The following is a 19,364-nucleotide window of genomic DNA, read 5'->3' on the forward strand; positions in this document are numbered from 1 at the left end:
TTATATTCATATTATTTCTTCAAAGCGATTTTAAAATGGGATTTGTGTTCTTCAGTCTTAATATTATTTTATGTATTTAAATTATACTGTAAAAACCTAAAATTAGCTGTTGAAAAACATGAGTGAAAGGTGGAGTGGTGGATGGGCTTTCGGATCGGGCTGTTGCCGGTTCTAGTTAGGGGCGGGACGCGAGTGCTGTACTTTCACGACACTTCCTCCGGTGTCCTGCTGTGTAAATGGATGCTTTGGTGGTGTCGTTGAAAATGAGAATTCGTGCAATTGCATTGACTGCCGAAATACGTGAATAAAAATATCTGCTTTTTTGGATATCTTTATAAAAGTGCATGAGAACAACAGTTCGGGGTTAGAATCTCGGAAAACACTATGAAAATGAATGGTTGTTCAATAACTTGCGTGCCGGCAGATTGTGTTGGTTGCTGCTGTTCTGTGTGTGGCGGACAGTAGTCGTTACTGATCTGGAAAGACACCTTGTCTTTGTCCCTTTCACGGCAGACCTGTGGCGAAGCAGTCAGGCAGACAAACACAGGTGAGACAAGCTGTGAAAATGGGTGGTGTGGTCTTTTGTGAGGCGAAGATTTCTACACATGGAAGGGTTTTTGCTAATTTCGTTTAGATATTTAAACAAATAGTCCTTACGTTATAAATAGCACCTTTTCCACTAATACCTAAAGGCCCTTTGTTTTGTTACATTTGGGGATGCCTGGTTGTATTCCGAACAAGCGCTGTATTTACGAAGAAAAAACGTAAATAAAATTAAACTTTTTCATGAATTACAACTTAATAATAAAATTGAAAGCGGGAAAAAAAAAACATCCGATGACAACTGCGATAGTATATTTACAAGAGGGCCATTTCTTTTAAACTACCTTCTCTGTCTCTGCAGTTTAACACCTGGTGACCTAGTTTAGAAGCTTTAGAAATTCTTACTGATAGAATCTCTGCCAGTATTTCACTGCTGGGCCGGCGGCTCGAGGGGATCCGCTCTTATCTGTATAATCAGCCAGTACAAACTGAAGTTATTGCAATAAATACAATACAAGATTGTCCGCTTGTTATTGTGATCTTCTGGAGAACTGCAGGGAATTCCGTGCACAATCAAAAGTTACTGCAATGCAAAATAAGGAGCGTATCTTATTTTGATATTTTTATCTATGTCGAGACTCCCCTGAGGAGAAAAGGCACAAGCAGACTAGCACAGGACACCTGTGAGTGGGCCTAATACTCTTTATTACAAGCACTAATCCTTTAAATCCGACCTGAAATAATGTTTATCTTTTGGTAGCTTAATTTCTTTGCCTCTAAGCTGCGGGTCACTCGCAACAGACTGTGCCATTTCTAAAATGCTGGTACAAAAGATTGCCTTTTCTTAGGACGAGCGATAATGAAATAAGGTTTATATACCGTAAGCCTTGAATGACCCCCGCATGCCAAATAATAATCACGTCGGCTACCGTAGCCTGTGATGCAACGTTCTACGAGATAAGCAAAAACCTTCTCTTCCTCATGAATAATTACAGAATTGTAACTGTAAGAGTAACGTGTGTGCCAGGCCAGTGAAAGACATGTTCCACTGCACTTGCTCCAAGTGCATTAACTGTGCGGTGGTGTTAAAATTGAGGCGCGAGAGCTGGGACTTCTGGGTGTTCAGAACAATTAAGGAGGGCACGATTTTGAGTAAGCCCCTCGTATACTTTGAGCAAACACCGCCCTAAGGCATCTCAGAGGTTTCCAAGAGAGTTCAGATGCTGTGCCGCTATTAGTTTGGGCTTCACGTGAAATTAATTGCTAGAGTAAAACGAATGTCTTTATTTTACTTTTTTCCTCTTTTGCTTCCCTGTGTTTGTAAAATTTAACTTTTCAGCTAATGTCCTGTTGTAGACTTCTAACGTATTTCCATAACAGGTCTGTTACAGTCAGATGGTACTTGAGAACACAATTTTTGTTAATAGTTCAGTGCACTAATGTACGGTTGATATTAATTAACCTGCATCAGGCCTCTATAACGTGAGCTTAACTACTACTAGAAACTACTAGACGGGAAGACTTTGCAGTTCAGGATCATCTATTCCGTATTGTCTTTAGCAAGACAATAAAATTGATATATATGATCAGCGTAGCAGCATCGTTGTTTCTCAAAATCTGTGCATAGGTGTTTTTTAATTAAAATCTAGAAAAATGGAAGAGATTTGAAAACAACCCCCTCTCCGCGCCTCATACTTTATCCATACATAAAACAAAAACATTTAGTGTGCGGTTACAGCATGCTTTTAATGTTATATATATAACGTTCCATTTCCTCTCATTTGTCCTCCACAAGTGAAACTCCGATGACTACGCGTACAGCCTCAAATACACGAACATACAATGGCATACTAATGTGGGTTTATTTTACAGCAGTTTTATAATGGCAGTTACTGGGTAAGACTGCAGAGACCACAAAATAGTTAAAGCGGTTGTTGACCCAGATGAACCACGAGAATGGTCCTTATCGGTGTGATCTATAAGTGACCTCTTAGTTACCACAATTATTGAATTATTGCAACGGCTCCTCGACACAGGGAACAAAGATGCATTCATTCCGTATTCCTGCCTCGTTTTTAGTCTGAACAGTAGGAAAGTGTCTGATGCCATTTCTAATTAAATAAAGACAATGGAGAGACGCTGTCCTCTTTCTTCCTTGTCTTGTAAAGTTCATTAATGCCCTTGACTGAATTATGACCTACTAACAATGCTCCATTTTTATGAATCGAGTCAAAAAGATAAACTTTGATCAAGAGCTGAACTAGCAACATTTTAATTCGCCGTTTGAATGTATATCAAACTGGAAATCGGGACTCAGAAACATTTTTTAATTGCATTCTTATAAAATATTTTATACATGACAGAAAAATCTCACAAACTCTCGGAGAAAAGTCACGGTGTATTTTGTATTTTTACAGTAACGACACGCAATGTTTTCCGGAAGATTCCTCTCTGGACGCAACGACCTATAAAAACGCTAAGCATTTTTTTTAATTGAACATAAAAATATGACATCTAGCAATACATATAACACGTTTGCAACATAATCAGATGATGTCATTGAGGAGACACATGAATTACGAAAGAATAAATAAATTATAATTCTACGCTACGATTGCCCAGTGCATAAATAAGAAACTAGTTCTAGTTCCGAAACCGTTGCATTCTTATTAAGACTTGCATACAGACGCCCTCAGCATAAACAATATTGTGCAAAAATTCTATGGCTGCATTCACAGTTTCTAGAGTCTCTGTGGTGACTAAAAAAGTCGCAGAAGTCACAGCTGACAGCTCGGAGCTTAGTTTCTCTGTCGCAGATTCTTAGTGCATTATTGAAGTTACACGATTTTCCCAGCGGTTATCGGCTACACCTCTGTCAACCTAATAAAATAGAAGAATACATATTATTAAGCTTTTTAACTGTGACTGTTGAGCACATTCGCAAAGATAAAAGAGTTGAAAAGATACAAATCTTAAGTCACAGTCTTACAAAATACATAACAGAATTAATGCCGGCGCACAAAGCGCTTAGCCTGTGAACGGCTTGAATAACTTAATATCTTCACATGGCCATTAACCATGGTATTAAATAAAAATACTTCGCACTTTTTTTGTTAGCAGGCAGTTTGAAACTTAACAAAAAAAAAACGTCTTATGGTCAAAAAAATATTAATTGGCAATCCCCAGTTGATACTGCAGCTAAACAAACCTCCAAGAATGGCCGGGGGTTATTTCTTTGCAATGTACAAAATACATTTGTATCTAATTATCAGTAGACGAAACGGAGAAGCGATAATAACTTTAAACAAATAGCCCCAAACAGGATTGTTTTAAAGTGATTCTTGAGTTTGGCTTAATTCTAACAAAGACTAAGGATCTATCTTTATTCTGCACAGGTCTAAAAGACTGGGGTACATTGACAACCAAGCAGAGCTCAGAAAGAAGCTTCATTAAACCCTGTTGAATTGATTTATATCTGCCCTATCTGACCTAATTGATTCATACATGATCTTTCTGTGTGTGTGTTTGCAAATCCAGGCACCAGTCCGAGACAATGCTCAGACGTTGAATGCTCACATAGTCTTAATCAGACTCCATATCTTTGCACTTCTCACATGGGGGTGGTGTCTGGCGAACGCAGCGATTAGGACAGCAGCTCTCACCTTCCTCACCTCTTCAGCACAGGCCTGAACGCAGTGACTTTGTCGTCCTGCTGCACTGAGCACGCGTCTCTGAGGTCTGTGGAGTCTGGCTCCGATTTTGCGCTTCTTCCAAAGCCTGGATGAAGAGATTGACTGTGTTAAATAACACAAGACAATGCAAACAAACAATTAAGCACACAGCTGTTCACTTACAGACACGTCAAGCATACACAGAATCACTACTCTGTTGTTTCTGTAGGGAAGGAGACTTAACTGGAGATTCCCCATCTCTCTTTTTGCATCTGGGTATGTGTGTCTGTTTGGACTGTGGAAATGTTTTTTTTGCTGCACGCTATTTTGTGTGGTAGCACTCTCCCCCATTATGGTCTACAAATTGCATACAAAATCGAACTCATTTCATGCAGGTCTATGAAGTTTAACTTGTTCCTATATGTATAATGAACATGGCTTTAATCCCCAAATTGTAATTGCAATTAATGAGCAAAGAAAAAAGACTAGATTGAGTGGAAATGCACAGTATATGCACAGCAACAGTGCAACTGCAAAGGCAGCATGTTTCCTCCTGTGTGCTACGTGTATTAAGAACGCCTAGCAAGGCTCGGGTACCTTCGAGAGACGAGTACTGGCAGGTTTCGGGTAGCACTGGGTATGAGGAGCAGTGGAGCTGCAGGGGCTTATAATTAAGCCCTGGAGTTCTGTACATCTTGCTGTGGGAGTGAGGTGCATCTGGAAACGACGTTTCAGAATTCGGCAGGTCCTGAAGGCACCGCAGTTCTCTGTACTGACCCCCACTCACCATGGAAAGTCTTCCGGTTTGCAGCTGGCAGTCCATGCCACCAGTCCTGGCCTCGCTACTGCTGTGGGTGGGACCCAGTATGACACTGGTGGCCGCCGTGCGGGCCAGAGACCAGATTCTGGGCTTCTCCGATGCTTCAAAATGCGACAGGGCTACACCAGTGGTGGGGACGACCCCCGCTGGTTTAGTCACAGGACTTTCCAAGAAGTCTGACGCCACAGCTCCGAGGCTCTTGTTATTGCACGGAAATGCGTGAAGGTTATTGGGGATGGCCAGGGCCAGGCTGCAGTCTCTTTTTGGAGGCTCGGCGGCCAGGGCTCTCCGGAGACCTGGCTCGCCCCTTGACGCCTTCTCGCAGTCGCTGTCCAGCTTGTCACAGTCCTCGTCGTCCATGTCCTCGAGGTCACTCAGCCTCAGATCCTTCTCCTCTTTACACTCCTTGGCATCTGCGTTTGAAAGAGCAGGAATTACAAGAGAGACGACGGACGGCACACCTTTCCAGTACACGCGCCAATACTGTCATTTTCACAGCCCCCCACCCCCCTCGGGGCACCTGGTTATTCCTTGGATACAGTATTTGGTATTGCAGAGTCTATCCTGAGTTCCCCATCCCACTGTGTTGCCGTGAAAGCTTCATAGTGTTTTCTTTAGCCCCATGCTACTACCACTCATAAGAGTCTTGCATTTGGAGTCTGTAAAATACCACACCTTAAAAAAATCAGACCTTTCTATTCATTGACAAGTTTTAGTTACAGCTCCCAGCTTCCCTTCTCAGAAAGGTTTTCTTCTTCTCCGTGTGGGTTGAGTGTGAAATAATGTGGGGTGACAGGGTAAAGTATAATTTTTTAAAATAGAAAAAATCCGCTAAAATGCAATTACTGAGGTTTTTTGATGTTTGGTGTTGCTAGTGTGTTATTCTTAATCTGCGCATCACTCTCGGTGTCACAGATGCAGAGACCCATAGCGAAGTGAACCGATACCTTTGTTGACAGAGTCCAGGTCATTTTCATGGTCCTGTTTCTCAAGTTCCTCTTTTCGTTCATCTCCTGCTTTGTTTTTGGGAGACCAGGTCATCTTGTTCTCCTTCTTTAGCCGTCTCCTGGCGTTGGCGAACCAGGTGGACACTTGCGTGAGGGTCATTTTGGTGATGATGGCCAGCATGATTTTCTCCCCCTTGGTGGGGTACGGGTTTTTCCTGTGCTCGTACAGCCAGGTTTTGAGGGTACTGGTGGTTTCCCTGGTGGCATTTTTTCGCCTGGCTGTGCCATTGAAATCCACAGGCCCGTACCTGGGCATAAAGGCAAGGAATATTAATTGTCATACAGAAAAACATTCCCATAAAATACTCGCATGTTTTTTTTTCCTTATGGAATAATAACACAATTTTTTTTCTTCTTCCTTCGAGGAACCAAGTGTGCGATTTAAAATAAATAAATAAAGTGCTTCATCCGAAATACCTAAACTGAACGAGTCTGTTAAATCTGTGAGGACTCCTCTAACGTTGAGTACTTTGAAAAAGTCATTGTTTGGGCATTAATCAACATTGCACGAATCTGGGCTTACTGGAGTTCTGTGTCTGCACAAAATCCATCTTTAACAACACGTCACGTCATTTGAGATGGGATTTTTGTAGTAGGACAATACCAGTAAATAAATATACAGTGCATGCATATTAATATCGCCCCATGTGAATCGATGAATACACCATAGAGGGTGATTGTTTAGAGTTTCAGGTTAAAGAACAGCGCTGAATGAAATTAATAAACGAGACTGTTTTATTTCCATTTCAAAATGTAAATCCTCCTGACACAATTAAGGAGAAGTATTGTAGTGGGGTGCGGGCGGAAAAAGCAGCTGGACAGCAGCCGGTGCGGTCGCCTGTGTTGTGAGACGGCCGTACCTGTCGTACTGGTACTGTCCCAGGGAGTGCTCGTAGGGGTAATAGGCGGCAGACTGCGAGATCCCGGAGTGCAAACTTCCAGCTCCTTCCTTGATGTCGTACTGAGGGTTCTGGAAACAAGAATGACACCAGTCAGAATATACCCAGGCGTGACGAGCGAAAAACTTGTCCAGATATACAAAGCACAACGACTCGTCTTTCACGAGCCGGGTGTTCCTATATGCATACCGTTAATCTTATGACTTTAACTGTATGTATCTTTTCAATATATTACTTATGGGGAATAAATATATTTTTCTTATATATAACGTGGTATTGAACATACGTTTGTGTTATTTCAGAATACATCTGGAGTCTATTTAACCGTTTTAGTTTATTATGTCACTGACCTTTAGATATGTAAAATACAATAGGCTTCTGTAGTTATTCAGCATTAACTCTGCGAGAGTTGTTTCACACCATATAAGTTGTTACCCTTAAGAACAGCAGTCTTAGGGAAGTCTGAAGGACATAATAAATTTGTACAATTAGCTTTTGTGCCTTTTGGGTTGCCGGTAAACTGAAGTACTCTGGAATTTTCCACCAAAAAAGGGTAGAAAACGAGAAGACAGCGCTCCAGACATCATGCATGCCTAGTTGTGTTGTAGCTCATGTGAAGAACAGACTCGCGGAAAAACAATGAGGATCAATAAACATCTGGCTTGAAGTGATCGATCGAAATCGCTGAGCGCTGGCTTTATGAGACGGTGCGGAGCGTACCAGCGTGCTGTACAGAGCAGCGGGGTCCGGGCTGTAGGAGAAGTAGTTGGCGTAGTTCTGGCTGGCGGCAGCCGCCGCGGCGTAAGGGGAACCGTACACACCGAGAGCCGCGTTGAGCTCGGTCCGTGTGCTCGCCAGCAGCCGGTTCTCGTAAGACGGACAGCAGAGAGCCGCCGCAGCTTGCGCTGAGCTGGTGGACCCTTCCGATACCGACCTGGAAACTGAATCGCAGCAAGTCGTACTGGAGTTTGCTGACACGAAAAACTGCGAGGAGAGAAGTGTGGACAGAACTGTCATTCAGATATAGGCTTGTATAACAGTCTTGCACAGAACTGTGCACATATATATATATCTATCAAATACAGTGTATTTAGATTTGTACTTGACTTACATTGCATGAAAAGGAAGGGGCATGAAATACAAATGCATACACAGGCTACTTTAAGTGTATCAGAGAACTGTATGAATATGTGAGCTGGGATGTATTTGAACATGGCCTGGTTATGAGCTCTGTGCGTGTAAAAGTGTAACGGTAGTTTGGAAATAACAGAATATACTAAGCCAACATGACTTTTGGCGAAACTGAAGTCAAAGAATATTGGAAATAAACGACCCAGCGAATGCGATCTTGTTGAATGAAACCAGTCTGAGATTTAACAAGTGTAACGTTTAAACTCGGGCAAGTTATTCCGAGACTTAAACTCGGGAAAAAAGTAAGTCTCTTCTTTTCTACCGTTTTCCTGTTCAAATTAATCTCGGGGTGTTGTTATTGTGACAGTCATACAGTATTTTCGTTCCTGCTTGGACCTCGTTTCAACATCAACTGTGAGAAACTTCAACATGCATGTCTTTAACATAGTTTCTCAAAACACTATCTGCTCCGTACTTAAAACTATTTTAGTGTACACGGCTCGAAACCTATCTCTGGAAAACTGATATGGAAGCTTTGTGGCATTATCTTTTATTTTATTTTACTGGAAAAAGTCGAGCGAATATAAAGAAGACCAACAAGAACTTCGAAAGACTGGTGGTCACTTACATCTCTGTTGTACATCTTTAGCCAAACAAATCGTTCTTATATCAGAAGCCATAATATTAAAATAAGACTATTAATAATACAAGCAATGAGAGATCATTAAATAAGAAAATATATTGTATATAGCAGCAATAAACAGAACATAGCGCACGTTGCACAGATGTCCCACTCTCAAAACAAAAATAGTTTAAATATGTATTGAACATATTTCACTGAAATCTGATGCCGAGCTTTTAAAGCTATATAAGTGAAACCTGCAGCTGAACCACACTGGCTGGAGTGGACTTGAAATGATTACTAGATTACTATGCTACAACTCTATATTAATAGCAATAACATGATTTGTATTTCTTGAACTGGTTCTTAAAAACACAGTGAAAAAGATGTCAAGGTAATGGAAGATAAATGTTGATGACTCTCTTACCTGAGAAGTTGCGTTATAAGGATATCCGAATTGAGAGAAAGACATAGCTGCTTCTTTCGTGACCATCGGCAATATTATTTTCCCCCGATCGATTGTAACCAAATCTACTTCAAAAGCACCTTCTTACACACATTTCCACCTACGGCCTTTTGCTCAATAATACATCATTGCACTTAGAAGACTTAGCATGACATGTAGTATACAGTTCACTGCAGTAAGGAGGTTTTGATCCACCGAAGGAAATAATAAAAGGTAGAATTTAAAAAAAAAAAGAAAACGGTAACAAAAAATACTGATATTGTGCTTTAGCTGAAGAGGGTTAAAACGATAACGTAAGTCTTGCAAGATATGGGCTCTTCTCGTGCTATTATTTGTGCCTCTATAGTTCTTTAGCATTCATCCATGCAAGGGTATCAATGTGACGTCACAGTAATCCCGGAACGGCAGGATAGCAAGGATAGAATAATGTCTTTGCCAATCATATCTAACATCGCCTTTCCTTAGGTGTGCTCTGCACGCCCGTGTCCGGTTGTGCTGTGGTACATTGCAGCACAAAAGACAGGATCTGTAAAAGGGTTTTGACGGTCTCTTTCCACCCTGAAGTAATTATAGCTGAGGTGTGCTTTGTACTGAATTAAGTAAATTAAGTTAGCACACGGACACAGCCAAACTGGTCAGCCTGTATGCGTTTATTCTCGTGTGCGGGAAAATAGAGATGTACACCCTCAACCCATTTAAACCTGTCCTTTAATCCTTTTAATTTTTTAGGTCATTATATGAAAGCAGCTGCGCGTTTTCTGGCTTTATTGTTCAGTGGGAATGACGCAGGTGAACAATCAATGTACATACATGCGCAGGCACACAAACTTTCCTCGACGCGTACTTTAACGCCAGCGGGATCGATCTGTTGTTTTTCAAGACGGCGGGGAGAGGGGGTTTCTTATGAAGATATCCGGGCGCATCAAGTACAGATGAAAGTGTGGAGACTGCGGTGCTGTTCAAATGAATCGGCGCGGAGCCCGTGTGGAGGCAGCTAAGAGTAGCCTAGGAGAAACAGCGCGCTTAATTTTCGCCGAAGACTCGGGACATCCTCATGAAAGCAATAAATAAGTTTTATTTAACACTGTCGAAGTCCCTCTGGGGTGTTGAGCGAACCTTCCAATTTCTCCTCCTGTTTTTTTTTCTGGTAGCGTCCGTTCTCTGGCCAAAGGTCCCGCCCCTAATTAATGACGATGATGTACCCATTTTTCTCTATTAGAGCTAGAAACGGTCCCAACAGGAATGAATGTAAATGGTTTGGCAGGTCGATAGAAGAGTGATTGATGGCTGCCTCGAGACCAACGTGGCCATTACGAGTTATGCGTAATTGCATCAATTAACAAATGGATGTGCCCTTGTTTAACCAACGAGTTACACACGGCAGATTTGCCTTTGAGAAGAAACGCCAGGGAAAAAAAAATATCGCTTTAAGCCGAATGCTGTGGTCTAATTATGCGCCAGGAGAAGCAGGCAATGGGAATTAAGTTTCAATTAAGAGAATTTTAAATAAGGAGACAGTACAAAACGTCTTTTACCTTCATTCAGTGCGCAGGATAAGGAGGGGAGCTTATAATTGTCTTCTTATTAGTTCTTACATAAACCAGATGAAATTACCGTGCACATTACTTAATCACCGCGGATATAAATAGAATATTATTTAGTACACAGAATTAGTTCGAAATGATTAACACTTTGCTCTACAATTTACAGAAATACCGTACATAACTAAATATAATTGTAGTAATAAACTTTACAAATGTATAGTCACACCACAATATCAACATATTATTATTATTATTAATAATAATAATAATAATAATAATAATAATAATAATAATAATAATAATAATGTCGGTAACCCCAGGGCGTTAGCTATTTTGGCGACACCACGCTTTTGGAATCAGTTAATTTAGCACTAGCGTCGGTTTACAGGCGGATCAAACTCGGGGAATATTTCACTCCTCAGCCCTTGATGAAAAGCCTGATAAATCCTTAGAGACTCGTCTGCGGTTGTAGGATTTCTCTTAGAGTGGCGCCAGAGAGCTGCGAGTAAAGGAGAAATCCCATGTTTAGATGGAAAAGCAAGATTAGATTCCTGTAGTGTAAACGTCTTGTCACTCACTAAAACTTAATAGTGATGTGAAATAATGGCCGCAGCTCTCCAAACAGCGGTTTAATCCCGTTGCGTGTGGACGGGTTCCGACAGAGATCGAGGGCTCATAGCTAAGTAGATAACTGCCCATAGTATAACAAGTACAGGACGTGGTAGAAAGTAAAAAAAAAAAGCCACATGAAATGATAGTTTTCGTGTGCAGGAGCAAAATTCCGACACGAAGAAAAAAAATGAACCGGTACTTCATTTCCATAGAAAAGGGTTGAAGGAAGAATCAATGGGATAGATCAATTGTAATCATTGCTTTACATTTACAAATACGGCCTGCACTAAACTGAGAGTAAAATCAGACCGTTTTCAAACTGATCTCTTGTGCAAACAAGAGGGAAAAGTTGGATAAGTGTACCGCAGTTTCGGTAGAGTAAGATTAAATTACAGGAGCCGTTTTCTGGCCTCTCGCACGCACGAGATAAGGGACACCGAAACAGCCTGTAACAGGTAATGGTACCACACTCGATTGTAAACTGTTCAGACCATTTCTAAAGCCACTGTATAGCTTCCGGGGCCTGGCACTGCACTCTAATTGTTGTGGAAAGAACTAATAAATAGAGGTTTAGATTACGCTGAACTACCGCAAATCGGAGAGTCAATACACATTAACACCTATTTTAAATCCTAATAAAAGCTTTTTATTTTTTTTATTTAAAACGTTTAAAACAATTCTTAAAAAAACACACCAGCGTGGTTAAAGTGAGTTAAAGCACCGAAATGCACACTTTATCCAAGCAGAAGTCTTCCGCGTTCCTTGTGCAGTATATAGACTAAATGTACGGAGTGTGTACTGTTAAAATGTCAAGTGATTGCATGATTGCGCAGGTTCATCTGGGCTGACTGAATGCATTATTTATATACAACAGTCTTGAAGATCTAACGGAATAAATCTCAAATTAACGCTAATTGTTTTGACAAACCTAACTGACCTATTTGTAGGTGTCATCCGAAAAATTAACCTGCCGTTTTCCTGCTATTTGCGTTTTACACAGTTCTCCGCGTACTGTCTTTTCACCTGTTAGGATGCAGTTTGTCACTATTGGTAAAGTACTTCTGTGTGGAGATGAGACGGAATTTTATAACAAATATATATTAAAAATAAAATATTTGATTAACTTGTGGTTATAATTAAAGGTTTAATTGCTGTTTAATTACTAATCATCAGGGACCTTTATCCAGCGTCCTAATGTTGAAATTCAGTGTGATATACAGGTATCTTACAAATTCAATGTGCTATCCCGTACTTGCAAAAAGCATTGTAATTACAAGGAATTTTCACAACCATTGTCTAGCTTTGAAGTTTGCTTATACTTCAAAAAATGTTGATTATAAATATTCATAATACAAAATACGAATTCTGTTTCATTCCTTCAGTTCACAAATTTAAAAAAGTATGCTGAAATAACATTATAACTAATTGTTTTATATTTTCCTTCTTTGCACCATGAATCACTAATCGTTAAAACAGTAATTCTGTGCCTGTAACATGAATAAACGTTTACTATATCTGCATTTTTTCCAAACATTTGACAGAGCACAATGCCATCCCCTCAGCACGTCTCTTTAAATGGCAAGACTGTATGTGGAATATAGCTGACATACAAAAACCGCATCTAGAGAGGAGGATTGCTAAAACTAACCTCATGACATTGCATGCAAGATGCCTAGTCTATAAAATGTCACCGAAATATGTCAGAAAACATATGGAAGTCATTTCTGTCATTTGAAAATGTACTTTATGATTAATAAACACATAGGCTTAGGGAACTTTTTAATTCCAGAGGCATCACTTAGTCTAAAAGTAACAATTTTGAAGCATTGCCTGTATTTATTCAATCTTCATGAGAACTGCACACAGTTTTGTCTCAGCTGGTTAAAGTCCATGACGTTTAACCACTGCAGCCCTGTACAATCTGCAGGCTGTCGGGGCATCCCGAATGTTTTAAAGACCGGCAGTGAGGCCGGGCACCCTTGTACCACTTCTGGCATTTTGTGGTTAGTTAAAAGGTGTTAATAACCAATGTGCAGCTTTGAAAGGCCCATAGTCCACCCACAGCAGACTCAATTTGGAAGAAAATCATTTTCTGATACCTGATTTCTGGTTTCTGCAATGTATAGAATCTTCTGTTGTTTTCTTCTGTCTCGCCCCAGAATTCCTTCTTTACATAATAATGTGTCAAAGTGCCTGCCCAGCTGTAAATGGCAAGGCAAGGATGTACAAGACACCGAAGCATGAAAAAGCACCAGATTTGCAGCTTTAAAGCCCTTTGTGAGAAACCTTGGTAAAGGAATAGGGCTGGAGGTAGTGTTCCCATGCCTGGTACCACCTACATTATGAATGGTTATTAAAAACAAGTTGTTTGTTTAATTTAACACCCCAGAAACTAAGCTGTGATCTTTTGAAACGATTAGTAAATGCAAAAAAAAAAAAAGGAATATTAAAATTGAATCATCATCCTGATTTGGATGGGGAGTTGATATCAGGGGATAATCTCTCCAGCACTGGAGTTTCCAGTTCACAACCGTCTCTACACAACTGCCCCAGTCTCCATTCTGGTCCTGAACCTGCTCCTTGTACTTTACAAACAGTACATATTGTCATTGAAGTCGTCCTAATCTCAATCATGAGACTCAGGTACCCATGGCTGTGATGAACATGTCAATTCTATTTGTTGTGCAACTCATACACAAATTAAGTGCTATAGCATTTTAGTGGAAAGACTATTCCCAACAGTAAAAAATAAATTAAAATGTACTTATTATGCATTACAGTTTTATTACAACAATAAAGGGTCACCAAAAGACTCTGCAGTGCTCTCATGAAAGGTGTAGTCATATTGGTTTCCTTTTTTGCAGAGGAATTATCTTTGTGATATTTCATGGTTTAGAGGGTTAATTACATTGTAATTGCAGTTTTTTTCATTACAGTTTAACAAAATAATTTGTCCTGGCTTTTTTCACAAAATCTGCTGTTAAAATGAAAAAAAAAATCTCTAAGATAAATCAGACAAGATGTGTGAGACAAGTGTCTCATGAGGTTGTGCAGGTACTGTACAAGGCTGGGAAGGATGGCATGTTTAAGAGTCTTTAAATTCAAGAGAGATAAATACTCTCTTGTTTAAAAATGTGCTTGAACAAATGGAGCACCTGGATGAGAAAGAGTGTGGATTATTATGTGATCTGGTAATGAGACCTCAACCACATTTATACAGCCACAATAGTCTGATCAAGTTAGGCTTTTACCAGTTGTGCAATCTAATGGTTCATTTAAAGGGGAGAACTGGTCCTGCGTGCCTGTTCCTGCTGTGGTAGGCTGTGTGCCTGTGCTACTGTCTCACTGCTATTTAGACCATGATGACTGAAAACAGGGCTCCTGAAAGGTTAAATAAACACAGTTTCCTGCTTTGCTTAAAGGCCATTTGCATGAAAGAAGTGCTGGGCACAATTTACTTATATAATACATTTTTCATGCTGATGTAATGAATTTCACAAAGGTTTCCTGGTTTTTCATAAAATAGATCAGGGCTTTTATGAAATAATAATAAAGACCGACAGAAAGGGAGTAAGAAAGAGGGAAAAAAATGTGCTGAAATGTTGAAGTGAACAATCTCATTAGTGTGGATTGATATATTCCTGTGAGTGATCCTGGATTATTGCAGGGGTTGCTTTCAAGAAGGTGTCCTACTAGCAAGGATTTATCTCTCTGTTAAAATTTCAGAAATTCAGTGAAAGTAATAAATATTTTAATGAAAACTTCCCTAATATTCCCCAATACTAATACGTCTTATGAGCACTGCCTTGCTACTGCCAAATTAAATTTAATACAGACTTCTGTTAGCCTGTGAATAGGAGCAGATCAATGAAAAGACAAAACCTGCAAAAGCTGTTATATTCATATGAGTATAAAACTAAGCCTATTACTGTTATTGATGTTATTTCTGATTTGGGATATTTTTTATATTGATAAAGAAATGGTCATTTTCATTGTTTCCTGGAAGAACCTGTAATTTACCACTGCTGCCAGCCTGGCAGTTTTATTTCACTGAAACAAATTCCATTTCTTTCCAATCTTGTTTTCCCTGGACTTCCAGAGACAAAGCCAAATTCCTCTAAGTGTGTTGTTGACTGTTTCTCTGGCCAAGGAGCCACCTGTCTGGGAGGTCTGGGATGTGGAGCAGGGAAAAAATAAGGAATATAAGCATATAATATAATTAAACAAATAATGTTGTTGATAATGATATAGGAGATTATGTTGCTTTTTTTTCCTTTTCCTCTTCTCACATTTTCCCACCACCTCCTATCCTTCCATTGGTAAGATATGTTTTATATTGTATTTCCCCTTTGTTTTGTATGTGAATTTTGCAAATACTTTTTAAAAATACTTTTAAAATTAATTGCAAATTACTGGAACGCTGTTCACCTTGATGAGCTTACCAAAGATGGAAAATAAATGTAGAGGAGAGAGGAAAATAAATAGAATTTTTGGAAATGAATGCTAGGATCCTGAAACAAAACAAAAACATGAGAGAGAGATCAAGTTATTTTCCAAACTGGTGTTGGAGCAGGAGGAACTGTAGGCAGCTGTCAAAGTCGTCCAAATCCCTGCTGTGTACAGTCACCCCCAGTTTGTTTGGACGGACGAGTCTCAGTCACTCATCTGATGAGGTGGACATCTATATTGAATAGTGGCCCTTCCTTTATTTTCAGCAGGAAATGTGCAGTGATAACGAATTTGTTTCACAAGATTGCAGGCGGTGCAGTCGGTTTTCCTAAGAAAAACGGTCTTGTTTAATGATTGAATCGCCTATTGTCCTCTGTACAGAGAGAGAAAACTGAGTTTCCTGGCGTATGACTCCAGCTTGCGGGAACTTGCAGGATCTGTGCTTTTCTGTTTGTGTCCAGCGAGTGTGTAGAGTGGACTCATGTGATACCGCTGTGTGTCCTGCTGGCTTCGCAATGGAGGACAGCCCTCACCCACTGACACAGGGAAGCACATTCGCTGTCACGTGCTGTTGCAATCAGTTTGAAACCAGTATTAAATCTTGTGATAGTTTCGAGGTGTGCCTGAATTGGAGTGGTAGTTTTAGTGTAAACATATATACTGTACCAGAATAACTGCAGATATCGTTAAATTCATACGTTTTTCTGTGAAATAAAGGCCTTTGAGACTTCATGCTGGGTCTTCAGCTGTGACAAGCTGTCCCTCAAATTGATGATTTATATCCAGAATATATCGTGTATAATTTGCCCTTTTTAAAAAAAATGGATATGCTTTGCTTACTTGTTGTTTTCCACTGAAGCGATGTGCAAATATCTTTTTTAGATTCTTTTATTATTACTCATTTTTAAACATAATGCAAAGTACCTGTGGATGTTCCGTGGCAATTATGTACTGTAGATCAGTAAGTATGAAGTGAAACCAAATGCTGTAATAATAGTTATCAATAACATCATTACATTGTGAATTCATGTATAATTGTGTTATCACAGAGGATATAACCCTCTACTCCCATCATCCACAGTTTAGGAAAATGTCACAGCACTCCAGTGGCAGAGAATTTCATTCACCTGGATAATCAGTGAAAGGAAAGAAAACAGAAGGGTTAAAATTAGAAGGTAAATGACAAATGACCTTACTTTGGAAGGGAAATAAGACCCTTTAAACTAAGAAAAAGGATTATGTATGAGGTGCTGGGGGAGTGTTCAATATGGGTTTTCTTGCTTCTGGTTGTGCGAGGTGAAGGGCTTTTGAGCGTAATCAGATATGCTTTGCTCTAAACCTGGAGAGGAATGTTTCTTGGCAGGAGTCATCTGAAGCCGTGCTTCATGGGGAGTGGCAGGGATTTGTAACTTGTCAGAGTGACACGCTGGCAGGGCCATTAGAAATAGCGGGTCATGTCACAGGGGGGGGGTTGGCAGTGGTGCTCATGTGGACCGCGCAGACTTCCTGTGAGGCCAGGAGGGGAGCTGCTCTCTCTGCTGCAGTCCTCCAGAGAGGTGGCCGTCCAGCAGAATGACTAGCAGCTGCTCTACTGCCCCAGAAAGAAGGGTGAAGACCGCGCGTCGCCTCCCTTCCGAGATACCCCAAGGCCGCCGCAGTGGGGCTGTGCTGTATCTGTAAGGCCCTGCACTCTGACGCCACACCCAGGCCTCGGCCACAGCCAACCAGCTCCGGGGTATTTCTTCCTCCTTCAGTGGTGTGAAAAAAAAGAGAAGTTTTCCCCCATGGTGCGTTGGTGCCCTTTTATTTTATAAATATTATACAGATAGCAGATGTCTGATTTTTACAATAAGGACAGTGTCTATTTTAAGAGCAGGATGCTCATTCAGCCAGGATTCTTGTCCTTTAAGCTACTTCAGTTGGAATCCTTAAATCAAAAGTGGGTAGGGAGATGTGTTCTGGTGACATAAAACAAGTACATAATTAAATAAATAAACAGGGGAGAGCCTGTAATCTCTGCTAAATTGGAAGAAGTGCTTCTGATGGGCCTGTGCCTACTGTTTTCTTTGTAGCTGCTTCCAGAACGAGGACCATCTGTTCCTTGTTCAGGGTGGTTAAGTGAAAAGTGGTGCCAATACAAATAGCTCCACTTGATGTTTGTTTGCATAAATTGTTTTGAAAGCTTCGTGAGGAGTTTTTTTTAGGGATTTCTCGCAAGGGGCAGGAGCCAGTGGATGGAGATCGGACCTCACCGAGCCGACAGCGGTGTGGGGCGCAAATTACAGCAGAGGTTCTTCGGCCCCCTCTCCCCATCTCGAATTTGTGCTCGTGCAGTAGACGCGGCCATCCTCGGCACATGACTCCCCCGGAGGGAGGCGTGCGAGTGTGCGGGGACGCCGTGAATTTTGGGAAGCCGGTGGTGAATTCTTGTGAAATTGCTGCGTTTCCTTTAGATTTCAATTTAGATGCAATTCAAGAGGGGAAGGGCCCAGGAAAAGCACAATATTAAGTTAAAAAGTATTCCATTACAGCAAAACTCAGCTTTCTCGGAACATGCAAAACCTACTCTGGGTCAAGAAGGAATTCAGTCCGATGTTTGAAATGGGCACGGGTCTTCTCCCTGCTCCGCTCCAGCATTTCTTGTAAAGGCCGCGGTGACAGCAGGGGGCAAACCGTCATTGTGGGACGGGAATTAGGAACGAATTACAGAAAGAGAGAAAGGAAAATGTGCTGATTGATCTAACATTACCGTGCACATGTTGCCATTTTTTAAACTCCAAATTGAAAACCAAAAATTAAAGTACTCAATTGCTACTCATCATTGCTTAACCGTGGTTATTCTACGGTTTAAGTAAATTGACCTGGCTGCTTTCATCTCTAGGTATTTCAGCTGGCAGAGGATAATTCGGAACAGACCAACTTAAGCAAATTCGCAAAGAGACCTGGAGCCTTACACTACTCTGTCGGTTGAAGCATTTACGCTGATGACAGTTAGATTGTTGCGGCCTCTGTTACTCATTTGCTGCACAGACACTGAGGGTCTTATGATGACCGGCTGCAAATGCAGCCCAGATGTGCTTCAATATACCCTTTGTGACTTTTTACTTTGTTTCAAACACTTCTCCCTCCTCTCCAGCCACAGCTTTCTCTCTGTCACGTCAGGCTGCAGTATGTTAATGATATTTTATTACCGCGTTTTGGTAGAAACCTTTGCGTTCCAGGGCTTGTCCTAAACTAATGGGCTAAATCTGTAGCCATTCGGGACGACAAGATCATTTTTACCTGATAACAGAATGGCTGATCCTAGCTGTGATTTAGAAGGAGTCAGGCACTCAGGATGAGCTAATCACATGCTTCGCATTTACTTTCCTTAAACGAAAGCTGAGTTTTGTATGTCAATCATTTTTATTCGAAACAGTATATTTTTATTACTGCCTCAAGCAGCAGCCCAGATCACTTCCAGCTAATTGTGGAGGAAATAGGAGTGGTTATGGCTTTGAACAGAAAAGATCTAGTGTTTGTTTTTTCATACCATCTTTTCAGGAATTAGATGTCCATGTGTAGCTGGTTCTCTTTTTCTCTGCTTGCCCGAAGCCAGAG

At 40.7% G+C, this 19,364-nt stretch overlaps 1 protein-coding gene across 4 annotated transcripts; it reads right to left on the reverse strand.

Annotated features, from left to right (window-relative positions):
- Nucleotides 1-2,855: 2,855 nt before the first annotated feature.
- irx6a (iroquois homeobox 6a) lies at nt 2,856-10,297 on the reverse strand. Of its 4 annotated transcripts, none has more exons than XM_088613923.1 (7): nt 9,121-10,297; nt 7,661-7,924; nt 6,902-7,011; nt 5,982-6,289; nt 5,002-5,447; nt 4,215-4,320; nt 2,856-3,423 (listed from the first exon to the last, which is right to left on the reverse strand). In XM_088613923.1, exons 1-6 carry the CDS (start codon nt 9,184-9,186, stop codon nt 4,219-4,221), a joined length of 1,296 nt encoding a protein of 431 aa, XP_088470049.1. In that variant the 5' UTR covers nt 9,187-10,297; the 3' UTR covers nt 2,856-3,423; nt 4,215-4,218. The 4 variants fall into 4 exon arrangements, with proteins under 4 accessions (XP_088470049.1, XP_088470048.1, XP_088470046.1 ...); XM_088613922.1 differs by having other exon boundaries at nt 4,206-4,320; XM_088613920.1 differs by having other exon boundaries at nt 4,812-5,447; nt 9,121-10,296.
- Nucleotides 10,298-19,364: the final 9,067 nt, after the last annotated feature.

This window comes from Lepisosteus platostomus, chromosome 20 (genome assembly GCF_059453375.1).
Source record: "Lepisosteus platostomus isolate fLepPlt1 chromosome 20, fLepPlt1.hap1, whole genome shotgun sequence".
In the NCBI taxonomy this organism is placed as follows: Eukaryota; Metazoa; Chordata; class Actinopteri; order Semionotiformes; family Lepisosteidae; genus Lepisosteus; species Lepisosteus platostomus.